The 25,713-nt window shown below is 51.0% G+C and overlaps 1 protein-coding gene across 1 annotated transcript in view; it reads left to right on the top strand.

Annotated features, from left to right (window-relative positions):
• The first annotated feature begins 116 nt into the window (after positions 1–116).
• The window catches only part of FAN1 (FANCD2/FANCI-associated nuclease 1), a 29,505-nt gene continuing 3,908 nt past the window's right edge, over positions 117–25,713 (top strand). Inside the window, exons 1-11 of the mRNA XM_015419492.1 lie at positions 117–185; positions 1,765–3,189; positions 7,316–7,456; positions 8,416–8,611; positions 9,588–9,821; positions 11,086–11,217; positions 13,946–14,054; positions 15,203–15,356; positions 18,590–18,889; positions 20,800–20,903; positions 22,004–22,198. Coding sequence (XP_015274978.1) covers positions 1,881–3,189; positions 7,316–7,456; positions 8,416–8,611; positions 9,588–9,821; positions 11,086–11,217; positions 13,946–14,054; positions 15,203–15,356; positions 18,590–18,889; positions 20,800–20,903; positions 22,004–22,198 — 2,874 coding nt within the window. The 5' untranslated portion in view covers positions 117–185; positions 1,765–1,880. The remainder of the gene's footprint in view (positions 186–1,764; positions 3,190–7,315; positions 7,457–8,415; positions 8,612–9,587; positions 9,822–11,085; positions 11,218–13,945; positions 14,055–15,202; positions 15,357–18,589; positions 18,890–20,799; positions 20,904–22,003; positions 22,199–25,713) is intronic.

Raw genomic sequence — 25,713 nt, 5'->3', positions numbered from 1 at the left:
GCATCTTGCCTGGCTGTGGAGGGGAAAACCAGAAAGCGGCCCGCACTGACGCATGCGTACTCGCTCTCTGCCGCCCTTGGACCGGCGCGGTCTCGCGCTGCCCGGGCGGCCGCGGGTTGTTGTGCGCCTGCGCGCCTCTCTATGGCGGCTGAATTTGCATGAGAGCGGCGAGTGGAGGGAACTTCGTAAGTGGGTCGGAAGTCCGAACTGGGATCGAATTTGCATTATTATTATTTTTGCATTCCCAGCCTCGTGTTGCATATTCGTGCACTGCATGGGCACCCGAGGCTGCTGTCTCCCTCCTCCTCCCCCCATTTATTTATTAATTTTAACTGACCTGCAATGGCTATTCTGGCAGCATAGACTGAACTCCTTCCTTCCTTACTTCTCCCTTAAATGGAGGAGTTCAGCAACCGCCTCTTCACTGTTCTGACCTTCATATGCGTTTCCTCTTTATTTACCGGTTGTTCTAACCTGCTGTTTGCTTAAGCCTGCAGATCTCCTCTCTGGGGCTCAAGGTTTGGGCAGCTATTCTTTGCCTTTAAAGGAGGAAAAAAATGGGCGCAAGTTCTATTTGTGAACCTGGAAGATCTTTTGCATGTTGGGACTACAATATACAGCCTGCTTTTCCCGTCTGAGACGCTTCTGTGTAAGACCGGAATGTTTCCTATGCGAAGGACTTGGGGCAGGTGATTAGAAGGTGCTCACACCTTGTTTTGTGTTCCTAAGGGGGAAGGGCCGTGGCTCGGTGCTGGAGAGTCTGCTTGGCATGCAGGAGGTCCCAGGTTCAATCCCCAGCGTCTCCAGGTCAAAGGACCAGGCAGGAGGTGACGGGAAAGACCTCAGTGGCAGAGCCTCTGCTTGGCATGCAGGAGGTCCCAGGTTCAATCCCCAGCATCTCCAGGTAAAAGGACCAGGCAGGAGGCGACGGGAAAGACCTCGGTGGCAGAGCCTCTGCTTGGCATGCAGGAGGTCCCAGGTTCAATCCCCAGCTTCTCCAGGTAAAAGGACCAGGGAGGAGGTGACGGGAAAGACCTCAGTGGCAGAGCCTCTGCTTGGCATGCAGGAGGTCCAAGGTTCAATCCCTAGCTTCTCCAGGTCAAAGGACCAGGCAGGAGGTGACGGGAAAGACCTCGGTGGCAGAGCCTCTGCTGGGCATGCAGGAGGTCCCAGGTTCAATCCCTAGCTTCTCCAGGTAAAAGGACCAGGCAGGAGGCGACGGGAAAGACCTCAGTGGCAGAGCATCTGCTTGGCATGCAGGAGGTCCCAGGTTCAATCCCCAGCATCTCCAGTTAAAAGGGACCAGGGCAGCAGGTGACGTGAAAGACCTCTGCCTGAGACCCCGGAGAGGAGCTGCCAGTCTGAGTAGACAATACTGACCTTGATAGACTGATTCAGTATAAGGTAGTAGGCGATGGGAAAGACCTCTACCTGAGACCCTGGAGAACAGCTGCCAGGCTGAGTACTGACCTTGATGGACCAGGGGCCTGAGTTAGTAGTTCATACGTTCAAGGATTATAGGAAAGTTAGGTATAAGACGGCGACTGGCACAAACCTACCCAGTTAACTTTGTGCCTAAAGATCAAGATGGGTACTCATGTGAGTCTGTCTATAGCAGTAGAAAAGAGCAAGAGTCCAGTAGCACCTTACAGACTAACATCCTTGTGGCAGTGAGAATGAGTTTTTTAAAAATAATGTAAACAAATAAAATGTTAAATAATGTAAAAAATAATAATAATAGAAATTCTTCTTTTCCTTTTACAGGCAGGGCCACGGAGAATGCTCAGTAATAAGGAGCAACCAACATTTTCTACTTACAATACTGTTTCTGTGAAACGGTGTCACGTTAACGAAGGACTCATGTGTTTGGGGCCCTTGTGATGGCCGGAAATGGAGGTCCAGGCAAGAAAGGGCCTCGGGGAACGTTATCCCGAAGTGACAACATCAGGAAAAGGGCAAGCAAGAAGTCTGGGCAGGGAGCAGAAGATGCGTCACCTTCTGTCTCGATTGCGTCATTTTTTAATAAGGTGCCCCCTTCCGCAGTGCCCTGTCCCCTGTGTGGGCAGACGGTGTCCCGATTCCAAATCAACCAGCATATTGACGAGGTGTGTCCGCAGAACCGTGGTGCTGACGACGACGTGATTCTGGTTGAGCCCGCATCTGGTGCGGGTACTTCGGGGGGTGATTGGCCGAGCTGTTCCAGCCCAGACTCTGCAAAGGACTTCTCGGCCCCAGAGACGAACACAGCACCCCCAGAAGGGTGCAGCCTGAAAAGGAAACTTGGGGTTGGGGAACAGTCGAGCCCTTATTTTAAAAGGGGCAATAGCTGGAGAGGGTCCGATGCCGAGCCCACAGTTGGAGCAGTCAAAAACATCTCTCTGGGAAGTTTGGCATCTAAGCTGTCCAGGAGGCGGTGTGCCCAGGGTGGTAAGGCGGGGCACAAGTGTGCTGAGAACTGTCTGACTCCAGGCACAGGGGACAGCGCCGGCGAGCACCACCTGGGAGACGCCACTCCGGAGGTCGTTTCCCAGAAAGAAAACAGTTTTCCTTTCCCAAGATCTAAAGGACAGCACAGTCCCAACGGGACGTTAACAAGCGTGACTGGAACTCCAGGCAGAGCGGGAGACTGTGATCCAGAGGCAGTCCGGGTTGGTTCAGAGGATTCTACTCGTGTTTTAACTCCTTGGGGTGATCTTGATCGCAATGACCTTGCCCTGCCACCAGGAGGGGGCGGCGAGCGGACCAAGAGCCCCACGGACCCAGTTCCCAATCCCGGTCAACGTGCCGCGTGTTCAGCCACTCACGGTGAAGCAGGGAGCCGGGGGCTCTCGTCCGGCGAGCGCGTCCTGTCTGCTCCTGCAAAACCGACGCCATTTAGGCGAAACCAGAAATCCTCTTTTCGGAGAGGCGACACGAAACAGTATCCCACGGAAGACTGTCCGGACTTCAGGAATGAAACGGCTGGTGGCCACACAAGGCCTTCTGAAAGACTGACTTCTCGGAATACAAGCGTCACTGTTTCCGGGACGCTCCCCGATCCATCTGGCTCTGCGGCGGACTCAGGAGGCCATCCGTACTACCTCCGGAACTTTCTGACGGTCCTGCGAGCCGTGCTGGAGGAGTCGGATGACGTGAGGCTGTTCGATGAACACGAATTGCTGCTCGCTGGTCAATTCTACGCACTGTCAGGTACCTGGCTTGCTACGCCACCTTTGGGGACGGGGAATCGGGGCAGTGGACCAGGGCACTAAAAGACCATGGAGCAAGCGGAGACTAGATTGGATTTATACCCCACCCTTCACTATCCGAAGGAATCTCAGAGCAGCTTACAATCTCCTTTCCCTTCCCCTCCCCACAACAGACACCCTGTGAGGTAGAAGAAGAAGAAGAAGTGATTGGATTTATACCCCGCCCTTTACTACCCAAAGGAGTCTCAGAGCAGCTTACAAACTCCTTTCCCTTCCCCTCCCCACAACAGCCACCCCGTGAGGTTGGTCAGCCTGAGAGAACTCTTTCCAGAATTGCCCTTGAGAGAACAGCTCTGAGAGAACTTGTGACTGGCCCAAGGTCACACCAGCAGCTGCATGTGGAGAAGTGGGGAATCAGACCCGTTTCTCCAGATTAGAGTCTGCTCCTAACCACTACACCAAACTGGCTCTGGTGAGGTTGGCAGACTGACAGGGGCTGCTTAGCTTCAACCTGGTAAGCAGTGCCCGTTGCCGCTGCCTGTCTTGGAAGCTGCCAGCTGCATTGGTGTTTAGCTTGGCTTCTCCATAGCTCCCCAGCAGCTTTTCGGGGCTGTGAAGACTTCTCTGGGGACTTTACCTGTAAGTTACAGGGCCAACCCATCCCTGACGTTGTGCAGACCCAGCCAAACCACATAGCCCCAGTTCCAGCCGACCCAAGGACTGCCAACGGATGTTTGAACAGGAGCAGAGCCGGCGTGGGATAGTGGTTAAGAGTGTGAGCCTAGCACCTCAGGTGGGCCGCCGTGTTGGTCCGAGGCAACAGAACAAAGTCTTGTCGGGATACCTGGTATAGTTAATCTAGTTCCCAGAACTGGTTTAGCAGAGTGCATTAAAGCTACACGTGCAGAAGCGTGTTTGCACCAGGTGGCTCAGAGGTTAAGACGCTGAGCTGCAGACCGGAAGGTCGGCAGTTCGAGACCCGAGTGCCGTGTGACAGAGTGAGCGCCTGTCTCTGGCCCCAGCTCCTGCCAACCTAGCAGTTCGAAAGCAAGAAACTGCAAGTAGATAAATAGGGAACTTTTTTGTGGGAAGGTAACAGCGTTCCGTGCACCTCGGCGTCTACTCATGCCGGCCACATGACCACGGAGACATCTTCGGACAGTGCTGGCTCTTCGGCATGGAAATGGAGATGAGCACCGCAACCCTCGAGTCAGATTCAATTGGCTTTCGAGCAAGGGAAACCTTTACGTTAACCTTTAATGAAGCTTAGTTACAAAGTTACACAGAACAAAGGGGCACCTTTAAGACCAACAAAGTTTTATTCGAGGTATGAGCTTTCATGTGCAGGCACACTTTTTCAAATACATTGGAATCAATGTTCCCTCTAAGCTCAGTTAGTGTGAGCTGGCTCACAAGTTTTTAGCCTCCGGCTCACACATTTTTGTCTTAGCCCAGGAAGGAGGGCTCCAGAGCAAACTAGTTTGTGCCGCAGCCAAATCGCTCGCTCACAACTTTAATGCCGGTAGCGTACAAAGTAGAATTTTTGCTCACAAGACACCGCAGCTTAGAGGGAGCATTGATTGGAATGGTAGGGAAGGTTCAAACTCATAGATGGGCTGAGCAACAAATTAACATGTGACATGATGAAGTACTGACCCTGCTTAGCTTCTGAGATGACGAGATCAGGCTATCTTGTACCATTTCACATCCCCCTCCTAAGGATCTACTGGACTCAAATGTCGCTCTTCTAGTGCAAACCAACACGGCTACCCTGTGAAACAGAGGGGGAATAGTTTGCCTTGATGCCAGCTGGCCTTGGGCATAGCACAGGGACAAACGGCCGTCTACCTTGGGGTGGACTAACCTATTTTCCGTGGATCCGCTGAGACTAGCGTATAGCCAATGAGCAGAGAGGCCTTTTGACGAAGCCACAAGCCTGTTGCTATGAGTGGATGTGGGACGCCCTTAGGAGAGCCATTTGCATAATGCGCACGCTCCGAAATCCGTTGCTTTCTGCTAAGAAGCGTGCTTGATTTCTGCGGCTCCGAGCCTTTGATGTCGGGCTGTTGATCAGGGCCAGGCAAAAAGACGCTGTAGCGTCCCGCTTGCACGATATTTTCCATTCTAGGAGGCGCGGCGGCGGCTGGAGGGCCGTCTCCTGTGCCGCTCTGCAGGGACTTGGAGATGAAGCTGAATTCTACAGAAACAGGGCCTACAATTCTTTTCCAAGCCATTCTTCTTTGCCCTGGTCTTTGTTGAAAAGGTGTGGGGGGCTCTGCTTGGCATGCCAAAGGTCCCAGGTTCAATCCTCAGCACCTCCAGTTAAAAGGATCGGGTAGGGGGTGATGTGAAAGACCTCAGCCTAAGACCCTGGCTCAGGGGTAGAGTATCTGCTTGGCAGGCAGAAGGTCCCAGGTTCAATCCCTGGCATCTCCAGTTAAAAGGACCAGGCAGGAGGTGATGGGAAAGACCCTTGAGAGCGGCTACCAGTCTGAGTAGACAGCACTGACTTTGATGGACCAAGGGTCTGATTCAGTATAAGGCAGCTTTGTGTGTTCCAGTTTGGTCAAGTGGTTAAGAGCACGGACTCTAATCTGGGAGAACCGGGTTTGATCCCCCACTCCTCCACATGCAGCCAGCTGGGCGACCTTGGGTCAGTCACAGTTCTCTTAGAGCTGTTCTCTCAAGAGCAGTCCTCTCAGAGCTCTCTCGGCCCCACCTTACCCCTCACAGGAAAAGGAGGGAGGAAAAGGAGACTGTAAGCCGCTCTGAGATGCTGAGTGAAGGGCAGGATATAAATCCAATCTCTTCTTCTTCATACTGACCTTGCAAGGAAGTCTGTGAGAAGTGCATGCTTGTGGCCTCCAATGCTACAGGATGGAGTGACTGGCCAATAATTTAGGTGGCTTTCAAAGGGGGGGGGTTGGAAATATGCATGGAGGGGAGAGGTCCACCCCTGGCTGTTGGTTGTGATGACTAGATGGAGCCTCCATGGTTGGGGATAGTGTACCTCTGAACCCCAGTGGAGTTAGCAGTCACTAGATCCAGGTCAGTCCTTGCCAGTGTTCCCTCTAAGCTGAGTTAGTGTGAGCCAGCTCACAGCTTTTTACCCTCCGGCTCACACATTTTCATCTTAGCTCAGGATGGGTGGCTGCAAAGCAAACTAACGTATACAGCGGCCAAATCGCTCGTTCACAACTGTAATGCCAGTCGCTCACAAAGTAGAATTTTTGCTCAGAAGACCCCACAGCTTAGAGGGAGCATTGGTCCTCGCATATGGAAAGCTAGTGCGTCAGGGAAAGGAGAGCAAGGATCTTTCTACAGGGCTGATCTGCATGCAGGGAGCTTCTGATACTTTTAATGGGGGCTTGGTATCTCCTCACATGGGTGGACAAGCTAACAGAGGGACCGGCACAGGGTCTCTTCATGAGTCCCGTGGCAAGCGTGGGTTCGAATCCAGCTATCCCCAGTCCTTACGTCTGATGCTGTAAACACTACACTGTACTGGTTGTCTGGGAATCCTATGAAGCACATCGTTCTTAGCATCCCCGTGGATTGGGGGCCAAGAGAGATTTGCCAAAGGCCAGGTAGTGAATCAGTGGCAGAGATGAGATGGGAACCGGCTTCCTGCTTAGCTTTTCTAGCTGCTCCTCTCATAACGGCCGAGGACCAGGAATGAATTTGTTGCATTGCACGTTAAAGGTAGGTGTCGTCGGCTTATATTTGGGCTGTCTACTTTGCTTAAGCCATTTCAAAGGGCCTGTAGTTATTCTCCCGGTGCGCGATCCGTCCCTTGAAAGCACTTCTCACTCTATCCTCACTTCCTACCACTTTGGTGTCGTGGTTAAGTGCGCGGACTCTAATCTGGGAGAACCGGGTTTGATTCCCCACTCCTCCACTTGCACCTGGCTGGATGACCTTGGGCAAGCCATAACTCTGGCACAGCTGTTCTTGAAAAAGAGCAGTTCCTGTCAAAAGTTCTCTCAGCCCCACCTACCTCACAGGGTGTCTGTTGTGGGGAGGGGAAGAGAAAGGAGTTTGTAAGCTGCTCTGAGACACCTTTGGGTAGTGAAGGGCGGGGTAGAAATCCAATCTCTTCTTCTTCTCTCCCTGTACTGAAACTTCAGGCGGTGGACAGAAGTTATACGTCAGGCTCTTTCAACGCAAACTGAGCTGGATAAAAACCAGCAAGCTGAAGTACGTCGAGATCGGCGATGACTTGTTCCCGTACATCGAAGAGCTCGTTGGAGCCGGATTCCTAGAGTCAGGTATGTCCATTGACGAAAAAGTGTGCTGGGGTTCCCATGAAGCTGCCTGTTCAGCAATATCACGCGATGGGAGGTCAGAATGCAAGCCCAAGGAACTCCCTGCATGTTGAAAGCTAGCTCATGAGGAAAAGGCAAGCAAGAATGGGTTTTTTTTTCTTATTCCTTTTTTTTTTCTACAGGCGCCCGTATTTTTAAATGGAGAGATTAAGTCAAACTGAAATTTGAAATTAAATCAGAAGAGTTTTCGGCTAAACATGAGGAAGAACTTCCTGACGGTTAGAGTGGCTCAGCGGGACGGGCTTCCTCGGGAGTTGGGGGTGGGCTCTCCTCCTTGGGAGGTTTCTAAACAGAGGCTAGGTGATCCTGTGAATTTAGGCAGATCCTGAGGAGGAGGGCAGGAAGGGATGAGCCAGTGCTCAGTTCTCGGGGCCATTTCTTATATGCCCAGGGTTAAGCCAATTGCCACTGTGGGGTCAGGAAGGAATGCTCCTCCAGGCCAGATTGGCCCAGGGATCCTGGAGGGTTTTTTTGCTTTCCTCTGGGCATAGAGCAGGGGTCACTGGGGGAATTGGGGGGGGGAGCACAGGCCCCCTCCCCTCGAGCGATCCCGCCCCCCCTGCATTTGCAGCTCGCCCCCTCCGCCCGCCTGCTGTGGCCAATGTTCCCTCTAAGCTGTGGAGTCTTGTGAGCAAAAATTCTACTTTGTGAGCCACTGGCATTAAAGTTGTGAGCGAGCCTCCTGATGGCACTGGTATTTCTGGCCACTGTGTGATACAGAGTGTTGGACTGGATGGGCCTTTGGCCTGATCCAACATTGGCATCTCTTATGTTCTTATGACTCGCACTCCGCCGCTTTCACGTTTGTCTTGAAAGACGGCAGCCGTACAGGATTCTGGGTTTCTTCACCTCCGGGAAGACGTCTCGAGATGGTTCTCGCGGTCTTCTCTGTGCCCCTACAGACTCGGATCTGCGAGATTTGGCCGAAGTGCTCGACCTGCTCTCTGCCCCCGAGTTGAAGACCTTGGCGCAGACGTTCCACCTGGCAAACCCGAACGCTCAGAAGCAGCAGCTCCTGGAGGGATTCTTCAAGCTGGCGAAGCAGCGCTCCATCTTCAGCAGCAAGGAATCGGGCATTGGGAGCGTGATTCTGAAAAGGTAAACTCCGGGGAGGGCGGAACTGGGTGTGCGCTGACCCAACCCAGAGTCCTGCCCTCATGTCACCCAAATGGTTGAATATGCCCACACCGTATTGTACCCAGTGCTCGAGAATCCCTTCGTTTTAGAGAGCCAGTGTGGTGCAGTGATTAGAGGGTCAGACTAGGGTCCGGGGACCCAGGTTCAAATCCCCACTGTGCCACGGAAGCTTGCTGGGCAACCTTGGGCCAGTGACACACTCTCAGCTTGATCTACCTCACAGGGTTGTTGCTAAGATAAAAAGGAGAAGGGGGAGGAGTACTGTAAGCCACTTGGGGTCCCCCACTGGGGAGGCAGGCAGGGTGTAAATGAAGTATAGGGATAGGCACGAAACCTGCTCACGAACCAAAATTTGTGCCGAACTTGGGCTGCTTCAGAGCTCGGGAACGGATGTTCGGAGAAGGTGCCTTCCCCAAACATTTACCGGACTTTTGGCCGGTTCGGTTTGGCTATTTGGGGCCAGCCATTTAAACCTAACCGCTGAGCAGATCCGCCAGTCAGCTGTTAGGTTTAAATGGTTGGCTGGCAGCCATTGAACCTTTTGGTTTTGCAGGGAGCGAACCGAAGGGTTAAATGGCTGGCCAGCCATTTAAACCTAACTGTTGACCAGCAGACCCGCTCAGTGGTTAAATGGCTGCAAGTCATTAAAACCTTAGGTTTCACTCCCCCCCCCCTTGAAGTGGTGGGGAGCAAAACCGGAGGGTTAAATGGCTAGCAGCCATTTAACCCTTCCAGGGCGGTCCCCTGGAAAGGGGGAATCCAACTCGCTGGCTTGGCTTGGCTTGGGTGGGCCTTTGTGGATCAGTTTGGTTCAGGGTTCGGTTCGTGGGCCTCCCCGAGCCGCCCTTTTTTCATGCCCATCCCTAATGAAGTTTAAAAAAAAATGTTTGTGGCCCCACATGAAAGACAGGAGAGTCAATTTATGCTTGGTGCCCAGGGCAAAGGATCTGGCTGGGAAGTCCATCCGGCTCTGCAAAGGCCCACGGGATGTCTTCTCGCGGGTTCTGCTGCTCTTCACCCTGACGGACCCGATGGAGGAGGAAGAGGCCGGGAGCGGCGGCCAGAAAGCGCTCTCCACCCTGCTGCTGGTCAACCTGGGCCGGACGGCTTTCCCGGCTTACACAGTCAAGCCAGAACATCTGATATTTCAGGATCGGGAGGACTTCCTCAGGTAAGAAGGTGGGCTGGCGGTCCGTCTTGTGGCGCTTGCCCTTCGTTTGGCTCCTGGGTTTTTCCTTTAGAGCACGAGGAGGAACAACATGGGGTTCGTATGCCCCTTCTTGCTTCTCCAGGAAGGGAGAAAGGAAGTGGTCAACCCAGATCCACCGTGTATCAGGGAGAGGGTTGTGCCCACCTCCTTCTCTCTGGGTATCTGGCTTCCCTGAACAAAGTATCCTCACCTCTGCTTTGCCACCTCCAGCTATGCCAGTGTGGGCCCCCGTGGGAATATCGGTCACTTCTCACAGTACTGGCACTTCCAAATAGGCGCTGGGGCTCAGCTCATGGGTTTGGGGGCTGTGATGTACCCTGCCTGTCCAGGTGATAACAGTATTCTCAAAACTCTAGATATGCATCCTCAAAGCCAATTACAGAGGCTTCTAAAATAGTATCTTAACAATATTCTCAAACTACTCTGTAAGGGCACCGCAAAGCTCTCAAAAAATACAGTATCATAGTAAACTCACCAACAGTTTCTGTTCGGAGTGAAGGTTACAACTGAAGACGGGCCATCTAGAGAGCCAGTTTGGTGTAGTGGTTAAGTGCGCGGACTCTAATCTGGGAGAACCGGGTTTGATTCCCCACTCCTTCACTTTTATTTATTTATTGGTTCAATTTGTACCCCGCCCTCCCCGCTACGCTAGATGACCTTGGGCAAGCCACAGTTCTGTCAGAGCTGTTCTTGAAAAAAAGCAGTTTCTGTCAGAGCTCTCTCAGCCCTACCCACCTCACAGGGTGTCTGTTGTGGGGAGGGGAAGGGAAAGGAGTTTATAACCTGCTCTGAGACACCTTTGGGTCGTGAAGGGCGGGGTATAAATCCAATCTCTTCTTCTTCTCTTCTAAATGGATGGAAGCTCAAGCCTTAGCAGCTGTGCTTTTTGTGTGCATTTTTATACATAAATCTTACATAAGCGGAAACCATCCTGTCAGTACTTAAAGCTTGGAAGCTTCCAAAATGGTATCTTAACAATATTCTCAGAGTATACTAAAAAAAAGCCCCTCAAAACCAGTAACAGTGGCCTCTGCAATAATATCGTAACCGATTTCTAAAAGGCAGGCTCGGAACTTCCAAACTAGTAAACTCACCAACCTTTTCTATATAGAGTTAAGGTTGTAATTCAAAAAAAGCCATATATGTGAAAGAAACTCAAGCCCGGGTGATAAGGCAGGGCATTCAACATCCCGATAAAAATCACAGCACGACTCATTTGCCCCAGATACGCCACCGCCGTGCACACCTCCAATGACATCGCTGTGGCCATGGCGAATCGAGACTGGGAAGAGGCGCACAGGTTGTACAAGGCTGCGGAGGACACCTGGCGGACGTTGGAGACGCATCCTTCTCTGAGGTATGAACTCGGGGAGGGAGGGAAAAGATCGTTTGCAAGAGGCAGAAGTATTTATGTATTTGGTTCAGTTTCTATCCTGTCCCTTCCCACAAGCGGGCTCAGGGCGGGTTACAACATTCGCATAAAACAATAAGATCAAGATTAAAACTATAAGCTTAACCCTTGAATGACGGTGATCAAAGTACATCACAACTATTACACTGGTGCCCTGGTGTTAGACAATTAAAAGACAGAAAGGGCTACATCCCTCAAGGGATTCCAGATTATAAGTACCCTACCTCAAGTGGTTAAGACGCTGAACTGCAGGCTGTGGAAGGTCAGTAGTTCAGCAGTTCGAGACCCGGGTTGCCGCATGACTGAGTGAGCTCCCATCTCTAGTTCCAGCTCCTGCCAACCTAGCAGTTCGAAAGCAAGAAATTGCAAGTAGATAAATGGGTACCACTTCGGTGGGAAGGTAACAGCATTCTGTGCGCCTTGGTGTTTAGTCATGCCGGCCACATGACCACGGAAACGTCTTCGGACAGCGCTGGCTCTTCGGCTTGGAAACGGAGATGAGCACCGCAACCCTAGAGTCGGATTCGACTAGCTTTCGAGCAAGGGAACCTTTACCTTTTACCTTGGGTAAACCAAGACGATTATCGTTCAATGTCCTCGAAATGTGAAGACCATGGTACCGATGGTAATAGAAAGGTAACAGGAGGGGCCAGATGATATTTGACATCCTTTGCCACACCCAAAAGCATGGTGGAAGAGCTCCGTCTTACAAGCCCTGCGGAACTGTAAAAGGTCCCGCAGGGCCCTGATCTCTAGCGGGAGCTCATTCCACCAGTATGGAGCCACCACTGAAAAGGCCCTGGGCCCTGGTCAAGGCCAGAGGGACATCTTTTGGGTCGGGGATCACCAGTAGGATCTTGTTTCTGGTGCAGCTTTGAAAAAGGAGTTGTATTCTTGGCCATAAATAGCCTAAAGCCCACGAAGTTGCCTGTTTTCAGAAGCCTCGAGGATTTGGCTTCACTGAGGTAACGTGGGAACGAAGGGATGGGCCTTCCCTGCACACCTCAGAAAATCTTGCAGGAGAATTTGTAGGCAACTATAATACTCGAACGGCTTGATGCAAGAGAACACACCAAAAAACCCCTTGCTTTGTAGCTTTAAGGCTAAGCAGCAATTGGCAGAATTTTTTTAAAAAAATCAAGGAAAAAGTGGGGAAGCCGCGAAAGACTGCAGGAAAATCTGGTCGGTTATTTGGGGGGGGGGGGGTGAGCCCTGATCCGGATAGCCCAGACTGTCCTGATCTTGTCAGATCTCGGAAGGTAAGCAGGGTCAGCCCTAGTTAGCACTTGAGTGGAAGACCCCCAAGGAAGCCCAGGGTTGCTATGCAGAGGCAGGCGATGGCAAACCACCTCTGTTTGTCTCTTGCCTTGACCTGGCAAGTTAGTCTCATCAGATCTCAGAAGCTAAGCAGGGTCAGCCCTAGTTAGCACTTGAGTAGGAGACCACCAAGGAAGCCCAGGGTTGCTACGCAGAGGCAGGCAATGGCAAACCACCTCTGTTTGTCTCTTGCCTTGACCTGGCAAAAGCTCAGTCTCATCAGATCTCAGAAGCTAAGCAGGGTCGACCCTGGTTAGCACTTGAGTGGGAGGCCCCCAAGGAAGTCCAGGGTTGCTACGCAGAGGCAGGCAATGGCAGACCACCTCTGTTTGTCTCTTGCCTTGACCTGGCAAGCTCAGTCTCATCAGATCTCAGAAACTAAGCAGGGTCGACCCTGGTTAGCACCTGAGTGGGAGACCCCCAAGGAAGTCCAGGGTTGCTCCGCAGAGGCAGGCAATGGCAACCCACCTCTGAATGTCTCTTGCCTTGGAAACTCTATAGAATTGCCATCAGATGGCTACAGCTTGACAGCGCTTTCTGCCACCATATTGGGGGTGACACTTCCATGATTTGTGGAGTAGGCTGGTATGCTCTGTGCCTTTAACCAGGGCGAAAGGAGGAAATCCATGGAAGCAGTGTGGTTGGGAACTCACAGACCTCTGACCCTGCTCACACTCCCTAAACCATGATCCTGTGCGAAACCGATACCAGCCTGTTAGGGGTGGTACGAATCCAGCACGGAAGGGACCGCCGATTGGGGTGGTGACGTAACAGTGCCAAAGCAGTAACTGGTGGGTATACCTATGTCAGTCCTTCTTGAGAACTAACTGGTGGTGAAAGGGGCAAGTTGAAATCCATAGGGAAGTTCTCCTGCAAAAATCCCCTTCAGATGACCAGGGCCTGCCCAAGAACACCGTTCGTTAGCCTGATGCAGAAGGTTCCACCTTTTTTTGACGTCACACTCTGGCGCTCTAACGTTTCCAAATGAGCCTCCACGTGGAAAGACAACCAAGTCCTTAAAAAATGGCAGATTTCCAGTTTAAGGATGGCAGCTACGTTTCTGTGTTCCATGGAGACAAAATCCCAATTCTCTCTGTTTGTGTGTGGCATAATTTTCTGTGGGCCCCCATCTGCGAACGAGGAGCCGCGTTTACTGTTCAGCAAGCAGTTCCCGGGATCTTTGAACAGAACTGGCGGGGCTTCTCATACAATCATTTCTGTCACCGACACGTCGAGGGGGAGGATTCACATAGCATGTGACAATCAGCGCTTAACCACCAGGAAGATCTTGGCAGTCGGCTTTCTGAATGTGAGAACCTTCCCGTGTTATACAAACGAGGTGTGTTTTTCCTGGTAGGCATCACGCAGCCCTCCCAGAATACCTCCGGTGCTTCACGTTTGGGTGGGTGTATACCCGGATCCTGTCTCGGGGTGTCGAGATCTTGCAGAGACTTCGCATGTACGAGGTAAGAAGTTGGGAATCCAAGACGGCTCGTACTTTCCTAAAGATCTGTGTTCCCTTCAGGATGAGGGCTGTACGGGGGTGTGTGTGAAAAGGGATTCTTACACCCCTGCATGGTTTTCCCTGTCTACACATGCACAAGCCAGTTTGGTTGTAGGGGTTAAGAGCGGTGGACTCTAATCTGGAGAACAACATTGGAACAGGCCAGTGGCCCATCCTGTCCATCACTTTGTGTCACACAGTGGCAAAAACCTAGGTGCCATCAGGAGGTCCACCAGCAGGCCCAGAACTCCAGAAGCCCTCCCGCTGTTGCCTCCCGCAAGCACCAAGAAGACAGAGCATCACTAACCCAGACAGAGTTAAAGGTAAAGGTTTCCCTTGCTTGAAAGCCATTCGAATCCGACTCTAGGGATGCAGTGCTCATCTCTTTTTCCAAGCCAGAGAGCCAGCGCTGTCTAAAGACATTTCCATGGTCATGTGGCTGGCATAACTAGACGCTGAGGCGCACAGAACGCTGTTACGTTCCCACCAAAGCGGTACCTGTTTATCTACTTGCAATTCCATGCTTTCAAACTGCTAGGTTGGCAGGAGCTGGGGCCAGAGACGGGAGCTCACTCCGTCATGCGGCACTCAGGACTTGAACTGCTGAACTACCGACCTTCCGGTCTGCAGTTCAACGTCTTAGCCACTTGAGCCATCTATACCTTGTGGTTAATAGCCATATATGGACCTCTGCTCAAGATGTTTATTTTATTTATTTATCTTTCGACTTACTACCCCGCTCGAACCCCCCAAAGGGTCTCTGAGCGGCTTACAGTTAATCAATTATCCCTACCTATGGCCACACAGATACTTCCAGTCCCCCTCTTGAAGCTGCCTATGCCTGGAGGCGCCATCACTTCCTGCGGAAGTGAATTTCATGTGTTCATGACTCTTTGAATGAAGAGGTACTTCCTTTGATCTGTTCTTAGCCTGCTGCTCATTAGTTCTTGTATTGTGAGAAAGGGAGAAAAGTCCTTCTTTCTGTGCCTTCTCTACCCCATGCATAATTTTGTAAACCCCTTTCATGTCACCCCTCAGTCGTCAGCATGACAGTTGGGTGGGAGGCAGATTTCTGCCTGGTTCTAACGGGGAGCCCCTCCTTGCATGTAGGACGCCGTGGGGCAGCTCGAGGACCTCCTGGCTCAAGACGTTTATTGCACCGACAGCAGAGGCCGTTGGTGGGACCGCCTGGCCCTTAATCTGCACCAGCACTTGAAAGAGACAGAGAAGGTAAGGTCGCCATCGCTGTCCTTGGACTCCCAAGGTTTGCGATCCTGGTTGGATGCTCTTATCTTACGTGGTGATGCAAGCCGAGATACAGTGATTAATTTTTCTAATAATAATAATAATAATAAAAAAGTTGACCTCTGGTTATGAGGTGGCAAGTAAGGGCTTGGTGTGGCTCCAGTCCGGCTTATAGGGGGGTCTGAACTGTTAGATTTGATTCGCCATCTTTTAACTAATGGTTTTAGCTGTTTTAAGAATTAATTATATTACCTGATTTTAATTGTTCGTGCACTATGTTGTCACCTGCCCTGAGCCCTTTTTGGGAAGGGCAAGTTATAATTTTAACTAACAAGCAATAGTAAAAAATTCTAGCTTTAAACAACATCCCTCCCCGTACCCATTCTTACCCACCAAATTGTTATCGTTTAGGCCTTTCTGTGCCACTTTCCTCCCAAGGGACCCACACTGGCTTACAGAAATTTCCACGCCAAATTACAGAACTTAAAACAATCACAACAATCAGACAAAAAAAGATGCATCCTGAACGGGACTTCCTTCAGGTAGGCCCCCTCCAGGCTGCCACCCAGAGCCGAAGAGCCAAGAGCCCTTTGGCTGCCCTCCAAGGGCTCGTGCCTCTGGCTTTGCCCAGCCCTTTAGATCTGCAGGCGGGGAGGAGACGGGAACACGGCTGAGATGTGCAGCTGGGAAGAGCCTCCTCCCCATTTCTCCTCCTTTGCTCTTTGAATGTTTGCTGGCTTGAATAAAAAGGAAGACGTTAACTCTGATTCCGACATACATCCAGGCTAGGGTTTCAGTCGACCTCCCGGGAACTGCAGTTCCAACAGGAGCAATCTACCAAGAGCTCCCCTCTAGGTACCCTAGCTTTGGTAAGAGTGCAGAAAAGGGTAACTCGAATGATAAAAGGGTTGGAACACTTCCCCTATGAGGAAAGGTTAAAGCGCTTAGGGCTCTTTAGCTTGGAGAAACGACGGCTGAGGGGCGACATGATCGAGGTTTGCAAGATTATGCATGGGATAGAGCAGGTAGAGAAAGAGGTCCTTTTCTCCCTTTCTCACAATACAAGAACTCGTGGGCACTCCATGAAATTGCTGAGCGGTCGGGTTAGAACAGATAAAAGGAAGTACTTCTTCACCCAAAGAGTGATTAACACATGGAATTCACTGCCACAGGAAGTGGTGGCGGCTACAGGCATGGACGGCTTCAAAAGGGAATTAGATAAGCATATGGAGCAGAGGTCCATCAGTGGCTGTTAGCCACAAGGTATAGATAGGAACTCCGGGGCAAGTGATGCTCTGTCATCTTGGTGCTTGGGGGGGGGTCAACAGTGGGAGGTCTTCTAGTGTCCTGGCCCCACTGCTGGACCTCCTGATGGCACCTGGTATTTCTGGCCACTGTGTGATACAGAGTGTTGGACTGGATGGGCCTTTGGCCTGATCCAACATTGGCATCTCTTATGTTCTTATGAATGTACCAAAGATTTCCCCTAAATGGTATATCCGTGTTATTAAATTATGCCCAGTGGATTTTAATAACTAGATGGGAATTCTGTGGTGCAATATGTAGCAGATTAATATAACAGCTCCTTTCCCAGGTTAGTTTTAGAAATCCAGTGTACCTAGTGTTATTTTTTTTGTCCCTTTGCATGCGCTCTGTGCTTTTGTAGCTTGGCTGTCATCTGTGCCGATCAACTAGGACATCCATGTTCAGAGGCAGGGTATCTCTGAAGACCACCCAGTGGAGGATGACTGACTTCATACTGTGCTTTTGGGTTTTCTGAAAGTACATTTGGAAATGGGGATGCCCGTAGCCTTGGTCTGATTCTGCCATGGGTCGTCTTTCTTGCTTATGCCGGACGTCGGAACCCTTCCAAGATCCAGGGAGAAAAATGTTGTCACAGCCTGGGCAGTGGGCGGCCCATCATGGCCAGCAAGTTTGCTTTGGCACAAAGATAATTACAGTGTTTGAGTTGGTATTTTTTTGAGGAGCATGTTATGAAATTCTTAAGACTTCGGGGTGGGAAGTCATGCCTTTTTTTGGCAGGGAGGGCAAGAGCATGAGACCATTTTGTAAAACCGTGTTTTGAAATTTTTTATTTCCCCGCAGTCTACTAGAAATGAAGGGGCAAAAAGGCCATCTTTTCATAATCAGACAGGGGGTCGTTTCTAGCGTTCCCCCGTGTAAACCCTCCCTGCAAAAAGAAATCTAGCGCATTAGGCTTCGGGTGCACTGTGCTAGTTTTCCACTTAGAGGGAATTATTAATGTAAGGGAACATGTGCTGTAGTGCTGAAGAGTGTTGGACTGGTATCTGGGAGAGCTGGGTTCGAGTCTTCACTCATTCCATGGAAGCTCGCTGGGTGACCTTGGGCCAGTCGCACTCTGTCAGCCTAATCTACCTCACAGGGTTGTTGTGAGGATGATATGGAGGAGAGGAGAATGGTGTAAGCCACCCTGGGTCCCCGTCAGGGAGAAAGGCGAGGTACAAATGATGCAAATAAATAAAACGGCACAGCAGAGGGTTACCGTCGCTGCACTCTGCTTTGTTCTGATGGAGGCGTGGACCTGGCCTGAGACGTACGCTATGCATGTACGGCAAAAACGCATGAACTCTATTTCACATTTTTCTGCATTCCGTCGGCACGTGTCTTTTGCCATTTCCCCCCACAATTCTGTTTTTCCTGAATTTTTGGGTAGGAGCATCTATTTTGGGGCTCATGCCCAGCCGTCTGGACGCCACGCTCGTGGGTCTTGCTGCCTCTTGTTTCTGCGCTCGCAAGGCGTCTCCGCCACCATCCCGTTATTCTGTGCCACGCCACCCCCACGAGAGAGCTGTCGCAGGAGGGAAAAGGCCGCCTTCAGGGAGGGTGTGGGTGGCGCCAGCGAGAGTTGGTTTCCCCCCAGCCAGACAACAGACTTATTTGACAGTCCCCAAATGGAGTTAAATTGCCAACAAGGGCATGGCGGCTGAAACGCCAACCTTTTCCAGTTTTCAGCTTGCTGCTTACTTGGAGTTGCCGAGTTCAAGTCAGGAGTCTGTATCTCTGAATACCAAGTTCCACAATGTAGAATGGAAAGTCTCTATGCAAGATTGGTATAGTGTTTAAGAGCAAGTTTGGTGTGATTAAGAGCGCGGACTCTGATCGGGGAGAACCGGGTTTGATTCCCCACTCCTCCACTTGCAGCTGCTGGTGTGACCTTGAGTCAGTCACAAGTTCTCTCAGAGCTGGTCTCTCATGAGCAGTCCTCGAAAGAGCTCTCTCAGCCCCACCTACCTCACAGGGTGTCTGTTGTGGGGAGGGGAAGGGAGACTGTAAGCCACTGTGAGACGCTGAATGAAGGGCGGGGTATAAATCCAATCTCCTCTTCTTCCTCTCTTGCTCAGGTTACCATCAAAGGAAAACTCTGCCCACAAACTGGGATGGGGAAATCGGTGTTCATCACGGAAGACCCGGGACCGGAAGATGGGGGAGAAGATAACGAGCTGTCCGTGGTCGTGTGCTCTGTAGAGGAACTGGCCTTGGCCCACTACAAGCAGAAGGGCTTTGACCAAGGTATGGTATTATCCATCCACTGTGCATCCAAGAAATAGAACCCAGAGAAGAGTTTTGCGGATGAAGAAGTAGGGCTCAGCAGACAGGAGTGGTTAATTCCGAATTGTCAGTGAAAGGGGTCGCTTGCTTCGGATAGGTAGCAGGTTCAGCTCCACCCCACCTTAATGGGGGTGGTCGGCAAAATCTTCCCTGTCTTCCTGTTGCTGGTGGCCCAACCCGTCACTGATCCACTGGGAGATTTCAGGACTCCCCTCCATACGCCTACCTGGCCTGGGAGGCATTTGGCTAGTTTGTAATAACAAGTCGGCAATGAGGATAGCTTCAGAGTGTAGCTGTGTTGGTCTGCAGTAGAAGAACTAGATTCGAGCCATGGGGCACCTTAGAGTCCAATGAGATTTTCTGGGGTATGAGCTTGCTCGAGTCATAAGGACGTAAGAGAAGCCATGTTGGATCAGGCCAACAGCCCATCCAGGCCGACACTCTGTGTCACACAGTGTCCAAAACCCAGGGGCCATCAGGAGGCCCACCAGTGGGGCCAGAACTCCAGAAGACCTCCCGCTGTGGCCCCTCCCAAGCACCAAGGATACAGAGCATCACATGACCTAGACAGAAGACCACAAGAGAAGACCACAAGAGAAGTCCAACACTCTGCGTCACGCAGTGGCCAAAACCCAGGTGCCCTCAGGAGGTCCACCAGCAGGGCCAGAACTCCGGAAGCCCTCTCACTGTTGCCTCCCAGGCACCAAGAATGCAGAACATCACCGCCCCAGACATAAGAGAAGCCATGTTGGATCAGGCCAATGGCCCATCCAGTCCAACACTCTGTGTCACGCAGTGGCCAAAACCCAGGTGCCCTCAGGAGGTCCACCAGCAGGGCCAGAACTCCGGAAGCCCTCTCACTGTTGCCTCCCAGGCACCAAGAATGCAGAACATCACCGCCCCAGACATAACACCCCATTTTCTGGTAATCCCCCTTCTCCCTTAGAGGAGTCAGATCCCAAACGTACTTATTTTGTTGCTAGATTTCTAGAGGCTGTGGAGAACTGTCGAAAGGAGGTGTTTTTAGACATGGGTTTTATTTTATTTAAATTTTTCTTTATTGTTCAGGACTTAAGCAGATCACGAGAGGGAGGGCAGGAAGGGTTGCCTCAGGGCTTAGTTCTCGTGGCCCTTCCTTACACACCCAGGGAAATGCCAATCACCACTTTGGGGTCAGGAAGGAATTTTTCTCCAGACCAGTTCGGCCGGGGATCCTGGAGGGTTTTTTGTCATCTTCTGGGTGTGGAACAGCGTTCACGGGGGGTGTTATTTCTGAATTTCCTGTATGCTGCAGGGGATTGGACTAGATGACCCTTGAGGTCCCTTCCAACTCTATAATTCTATGACTTTGGTCTAAGAACGGGGAAGAAGAAGTAAACCCACCTTTTGTACTAAACATCAAACCTGATGTTCACTAATTTGTGAGATTGGTTGAGCCTCGTTTTTAAGAAATGAGTCTCACGACCAATGTTCCCTCTAAGCTATGGTATGCTGCAGGGGATTGGATTAGATGACCCTGGAGGTCCCAACTCTATAATTCTATGACTTTGGTCTAAGAATGGGGAAGAAGTAGTAAACCCACCTTTTGTACTAAACATCAAACCTGATGAAGAGATCTAAGGAACTCAGGAGTTCACTAATTTGTGAGATTGGTTTATCCTCGTTTTTAAGAAATGAGTCTCATGACTCATTGGGGGGGTCAACAGTGGGAGGGCTTCTAGTGTCCTGGCCCCACTGGTGGACCTCCTGATGGCACTGGTATTTCTGGCCACTGTGTGATACAGAGTGTTGGGCTGGATGGGCCTTTGGCCTGATCCGACATTGGCGTCTCTTATGTTCTTATGACAACTGCGTCTGCACATCTGATTCAGGCATTCACGGCGAAGGGTCGACGTTCAGCACGCTCTACGGGCTCCTGATGTGGGACATCGTCTTCATGGATGGAATCCCTGATGTCTTCAGGAACCCTTACCAGGTGGGGGTGTGCACGTGTGTGTGTTTTGCCCTTAAGTTGCAGCCGGCTTATGGTTGACCCCACAGGGTTTTTAAGGTAAGAGACGTGAAGAGGAGGTTTGCCATGGCCCTGCCTCTGTGTAGTGATCCTGGACTTCCTTGGGGGTCTCCCGTCCAACTACAAAACAGGGCTGACCCAGCTTAGTTTCCGAGATCTGGCAACTTATGGCAACCCGCACCTTAAAAAGGATATTGTAGCTTTGGAAAAAGTGCAGAAAAGGGCAACTCGAATGATAAAGGGGTTGGAACACTTTCCCTATGAGGAAAGGTTAAGGCGCTTAGGGCTCTTTAGCTTGGAGAAACGACGACTGAGGGGTGACATGATTGAGGTTTATAAGATTATGCATGGGAAAGAGCAGGTAGTGAAAGAGGTACTTTTCTCCCTTTCTCACAATACAAGAACTCGTGGGCACTCCATGAAATTGCTGAGCGGTCGGGTTAGAACGGATAAAAGGAAGTCCTTCTTCACCCAAAGAGTGATGAAAACATGGAATTCACTGCCACAGGAAGTGGTGGCGGCTACAAGAATGGATGGCTTCAAATGGGAATTAGATAAGCATATGGAGCAGAGGTCCATCAGTGGCTCTTAGCCACAAGGTATAGATAGGGGCTCTGGGGGGAGTGATGCTCTGTCATCTTGGTGCTTGGAGGGGTCAACAGTGGGAGGGCTTCTAATGTCCTGGCCCCACTGGTGAACCTCCTGATGGCACTGGTATTTCTGGCCACTGTGTGATACAGAGCGTTGAACTGGATGGGCCTTTGGCCTGATCCAACACTGGCATCTCTTATGTACTTATGTAACCCCCATAGGGTTTTCAAGGCAAGAGACGAACAGAGGTGGGTTGCTGGGAACTAGAGACGGGGGCTCACTCCGTCATGCGGCACACTCGGGTCTCGAACTGCTGGACTACCAACCTTCCACAGCCTGCAGTTCAGCGTCTTAACCACTTGAGCCACCGCAGCTCCTGCAGATATACAGTTTCAAAAAAGCCAGTTTCTGGTCTGTACCAAAGGTGCTTCAGTGATCTGTGCGTGCACTGGCACGCTGGTGTTTCCCCACAGTCCTGCCCCCTGGATCTGTACACCGACAGCTTTTATGAGAACCGGAAAGAGGCCATTGAAGCCAGGCTTCAGCTACTGCATGCCGCTTCACCGGAAGCCCTGACGGAGTGGATCGGCGAGGTCTGGAACGCCCAGAAGGGCAAAGCAACAGCGCTGGTCAGCTGGGAACGGTTCTCTTCCCTTGAGCAGGCCCAGGTAGGAGCCGAAGCCCACAGACTCTCCTCTGGGGACATTCAGGCCCATACTTAGGACTGGATTTGCAGGGTGCAAGCGTTCCACCATGCTGCCGGAAGGGAAGGGACGGTGGGTGTGTTACAGGGGTTTTGCTTCATGGGAGAAGGCCTCTTCTAGACTTTTTTCTGGTACTCAAACTTAAGGCCAGGTGGCTTACAGGTGTCCTGGGATAGAGGCAGAGTAAGGCAACAGAGCTAGGCCAACCAAGCAAGGCCTCAGAGCCAAGAGTCCAGTCCAGGGGTCAAATACTGGTTTAACAGCAGTCAGAGCCCATGGGTTGTTCAGGAATGCAGAGTCAAGGCAGTCCAAGGCAGGTCCGAAAAGCAAAGTTGAGGGTCAGTCCAAAGGTCACAGGAGGCAGGTAGAGTCCGGAGTTGTGGTTGCAAAGTTCACAGTGTTGTGGCAAGTTACTTCCGCAACCCGCAGTTCTCCAGGTCTGATTTATATAGGCATGCCTTAACAAGCCTAATTTACAGCCATCTGCTCGGAGATGCCCCCCGCACTCACTCAGAACTGCTATCATTAAGCAGCTGGTGCTGAGCCAAGAGGCGAGCACTCTGTCTGCGTGTCCTTAAGTCTTGCCAAAGCTTTTCCCTTCACTGTTCAATGAATGGTGGAACTGGTCGGCTACTTCAGAGCTGTGTGTGGGTGTGTCAGGCCGTGTTCCCTCTAAGCTGTGGAGTCTTGTGAGCAAAAAATCTACTTTGTGAGCTACTGGCATGAAAGTTGTGAGCGAGCGATTTGGCTGCTGCATAAATTAGTTTGCTCTGGAGCCCCCTCCTTCCTGAGACAAAAATGTGTGAACTGGAGGCTAAAAAACTGTGAGCTAGCTCACACTAACTCAGCTTAGAGGGAACACTGTCAGGGTCAGCTGCCGGCAATGAATCTGGAGGCTCCTGTGTCTCTAATTCATTAACTTGAGCTGGCTGCACGTGGCTCCTGGACTCCTGAGGAGTCTTCAGCCACACGGGACTCAGGCTGGTCAAGCCGGCCCACGGCAGCAGGAAGCAGAATTTATTAGCTAGCTCTCATCAGGCATGTCCTCTGGTTCCTCCTCCCCGCTTCCTGAGTTCTTCAGTGCAGTTCAAAGATCAGGAAGACCACATAGGGAAGGGAAACAAGATATGAAGAAAATAAGAAAACCCTCAATCATGACAGGCATTCTCCTTGGGCTGGAGTCCAGCAGCACATGGAGACCAACAAGATTTGGGGGGGCATAAGCTTTCGAAAGTCAAAGCTCCCTTCGTCTGATATGGTCCCCCTGGGCTAGTTTTGACCCAATCTGGTGCTGAAGCTACCTTTCCGAATAGAATAATAATTAATTATCGTATGGCATTGTCGCCAGACTCGGGACGACAGGAACGATGAGAGTTCTAACAATATGTTGGATCCCCAAGCATCGAGAATAAATCCACGTTTTCAAGAAAAGCAAAATTTATTTCAAAGCATTGGAAAGACACTCAAACACGTTCTTTGTTAGAACTGACTACAAACAGTTAGGGCAAGCATAATAAAGGGATTTGAAATGGGTACAGAACCAATGGGTCACTTTCCCGCTGGCGGGTGGACGGAAACGGTTTCGCGCTCATTCCCTGAGAACCAGGCTATCTCCAGACATAACACAGGTGCAGTTCCCAGGCTCTAAAAGCAACAAGCTGGCAGTGAAGCGAACTCCCCCAATACATCCTCCAGTTGTTTGGCTTAGGCATTACAGCAGAGTAAAATAATAGCGCACAGGCAGGGGGGGGTAGCAACTGTACAGAGGTACCAGCAACACAGAACACCATGGCAGCTTGCTGACAATCACAAGACTGTCTGGCAGCCCGAAGTTCTAGCTCTTTTAGCATTATGCGCCACTAGGTGGCGAGCTAAACATCTTTTGGGGGCTGAGAGAGCTCTCCAAGAGCTGTGACTGACCCAAGGTCACCCAGCTGGCTTCATGTGGAAGAGTGCAGAATCGAACCTGGTCCTCCCGATTAGAGTCCATTGCTCTTAACGACTACACCAGTCTCTCAGAATAGAAGAAAGAACACAATATGGATAGGGTTCTACTGGATGTATATGACCCTGTGGCATTTATACAAGCATAATTGCTTGTGTTCATAGGATGAATCAACAAGGCTCAACATAATCTAATTTCTAACCCGTGGCTCAGTGTTAGGGAAGCTGGTTTATCTGCAGAAGGCCCCAAGTTCAGTCCCTGCAATTTCTAGTTGCAAGAATTTCAGATAGTGGGTGCTGGGAAGGACTTTTCTCTGTCTGACACTGCCCGTGGAAGAACAAGAGCTGGATTTATACCCCGCCCTTCACTTGGGAGTCTCAGAGCGGCTTACAGTCTCCTTTCCCTTCCCCTCCCCACAACAGACACCCTGAGAGGTAGGCGGGGCTGAGAGAGCTCTTGACAGAAACTGCTCTTGAGACAACTGTCTGACCCAAGGTCAACCAGCTGGCTGCATGTGGAGGACTGGGGAATCGAACCCGGTTCTCTAGATTAGTCCGCTGCTGCTCTTAACCACTATACCAAACTGGAGGCAGTGGTGTGGCCATTTCATAGAAGAAGAAGAAGAGATTGGATTTATACCCCACCCTTCACTACCCAAAGGAGTCTCAGAGCGGCTTGCAAACTCCTTTCCCTTCCCCTCCCCACAACAGACACCCTGTGAGGTAGGTGGGGCTGAGAGAGCTCTTTCGAGGACTGCCCTTGAGAGAACAGCTCTGAGAGAACTTGTGACTGACCCAAGGTCATCCAGCCAGGTGCAAGTGGAGGAGTGGGGAATCAAACCCGGTTCTCCTAGATTAGAGTCCGCGCTCTTAACCACTACACCAAACTGGCTCTCATTTGATTTCATATGTTCACCTTAAGCTCTCCACAGTGAAGGGGGAAAAGGCTCTTGGTTTCTTTGGATAGCGGTAGAGGTGAGGAAGTCCCCCAGTTCAGCATGAGGAAGGAGAACACCATTGATCTGTCTGAGGCTTGATTCGAATCCAGAATGACCTCAGAGAACAGCAAGGTTTTCGGGGTGTGAGCTTTGGAGAGTCAAAGCTCCCTTCATCAGATATCCAAGCTTTGATTCTTTATTTATTTATTGGATTTATATCCCGCCCTCCCCGAAGGCTCAGGGCGGCTAACAAAGAGGCACAAGTGCCAAAGTTAAAACAGATAAAAACAGAATAAAACAGATATAAATCCAATAAATAAATACTAATAGATAAATACAGTACAAAACACTAAAGTGTCAGTGCTCTAGATGTCACTGAATCGGTAGTTGCAAGATGGGGGTCTGGTAAAAGTTATTCATTCCAGGCCAACGACATACCTCCTAGCAGCACAACCATCCCATCTTCATCCAGGAACATCTCGCACCCCATTTAATATCTGCACAATTGATGGTCGAGGGGTAACGATGGTGGAATAGTGGTGGCGGCAGCTCCTACTCAAAAGCCTGGCGGAAGAGCTCCGTCTTGCAGGCCCTGCG

The sequence above is a fragment of the Gekko japonicus genome, unplaced genomic scaffold (assembly GCF_001447785.1).
Source record: "Gekko japonicus isolate JY-2015 unplaced genomic scaffold, Gekko_japonicus_V1.1 scaffold653, whole genome shotgun sequence".
Classification (NCBI taxonomy): domain Eukaryota; kingdom Metazoa; phylum Chordata; class Lepidosauria; order Squamata; family Gekkonidae; genus Gekko; species Gekko japonicus.
This window is presented reverse-complemented; position numbering and strand designations above follow the sequence as displayed.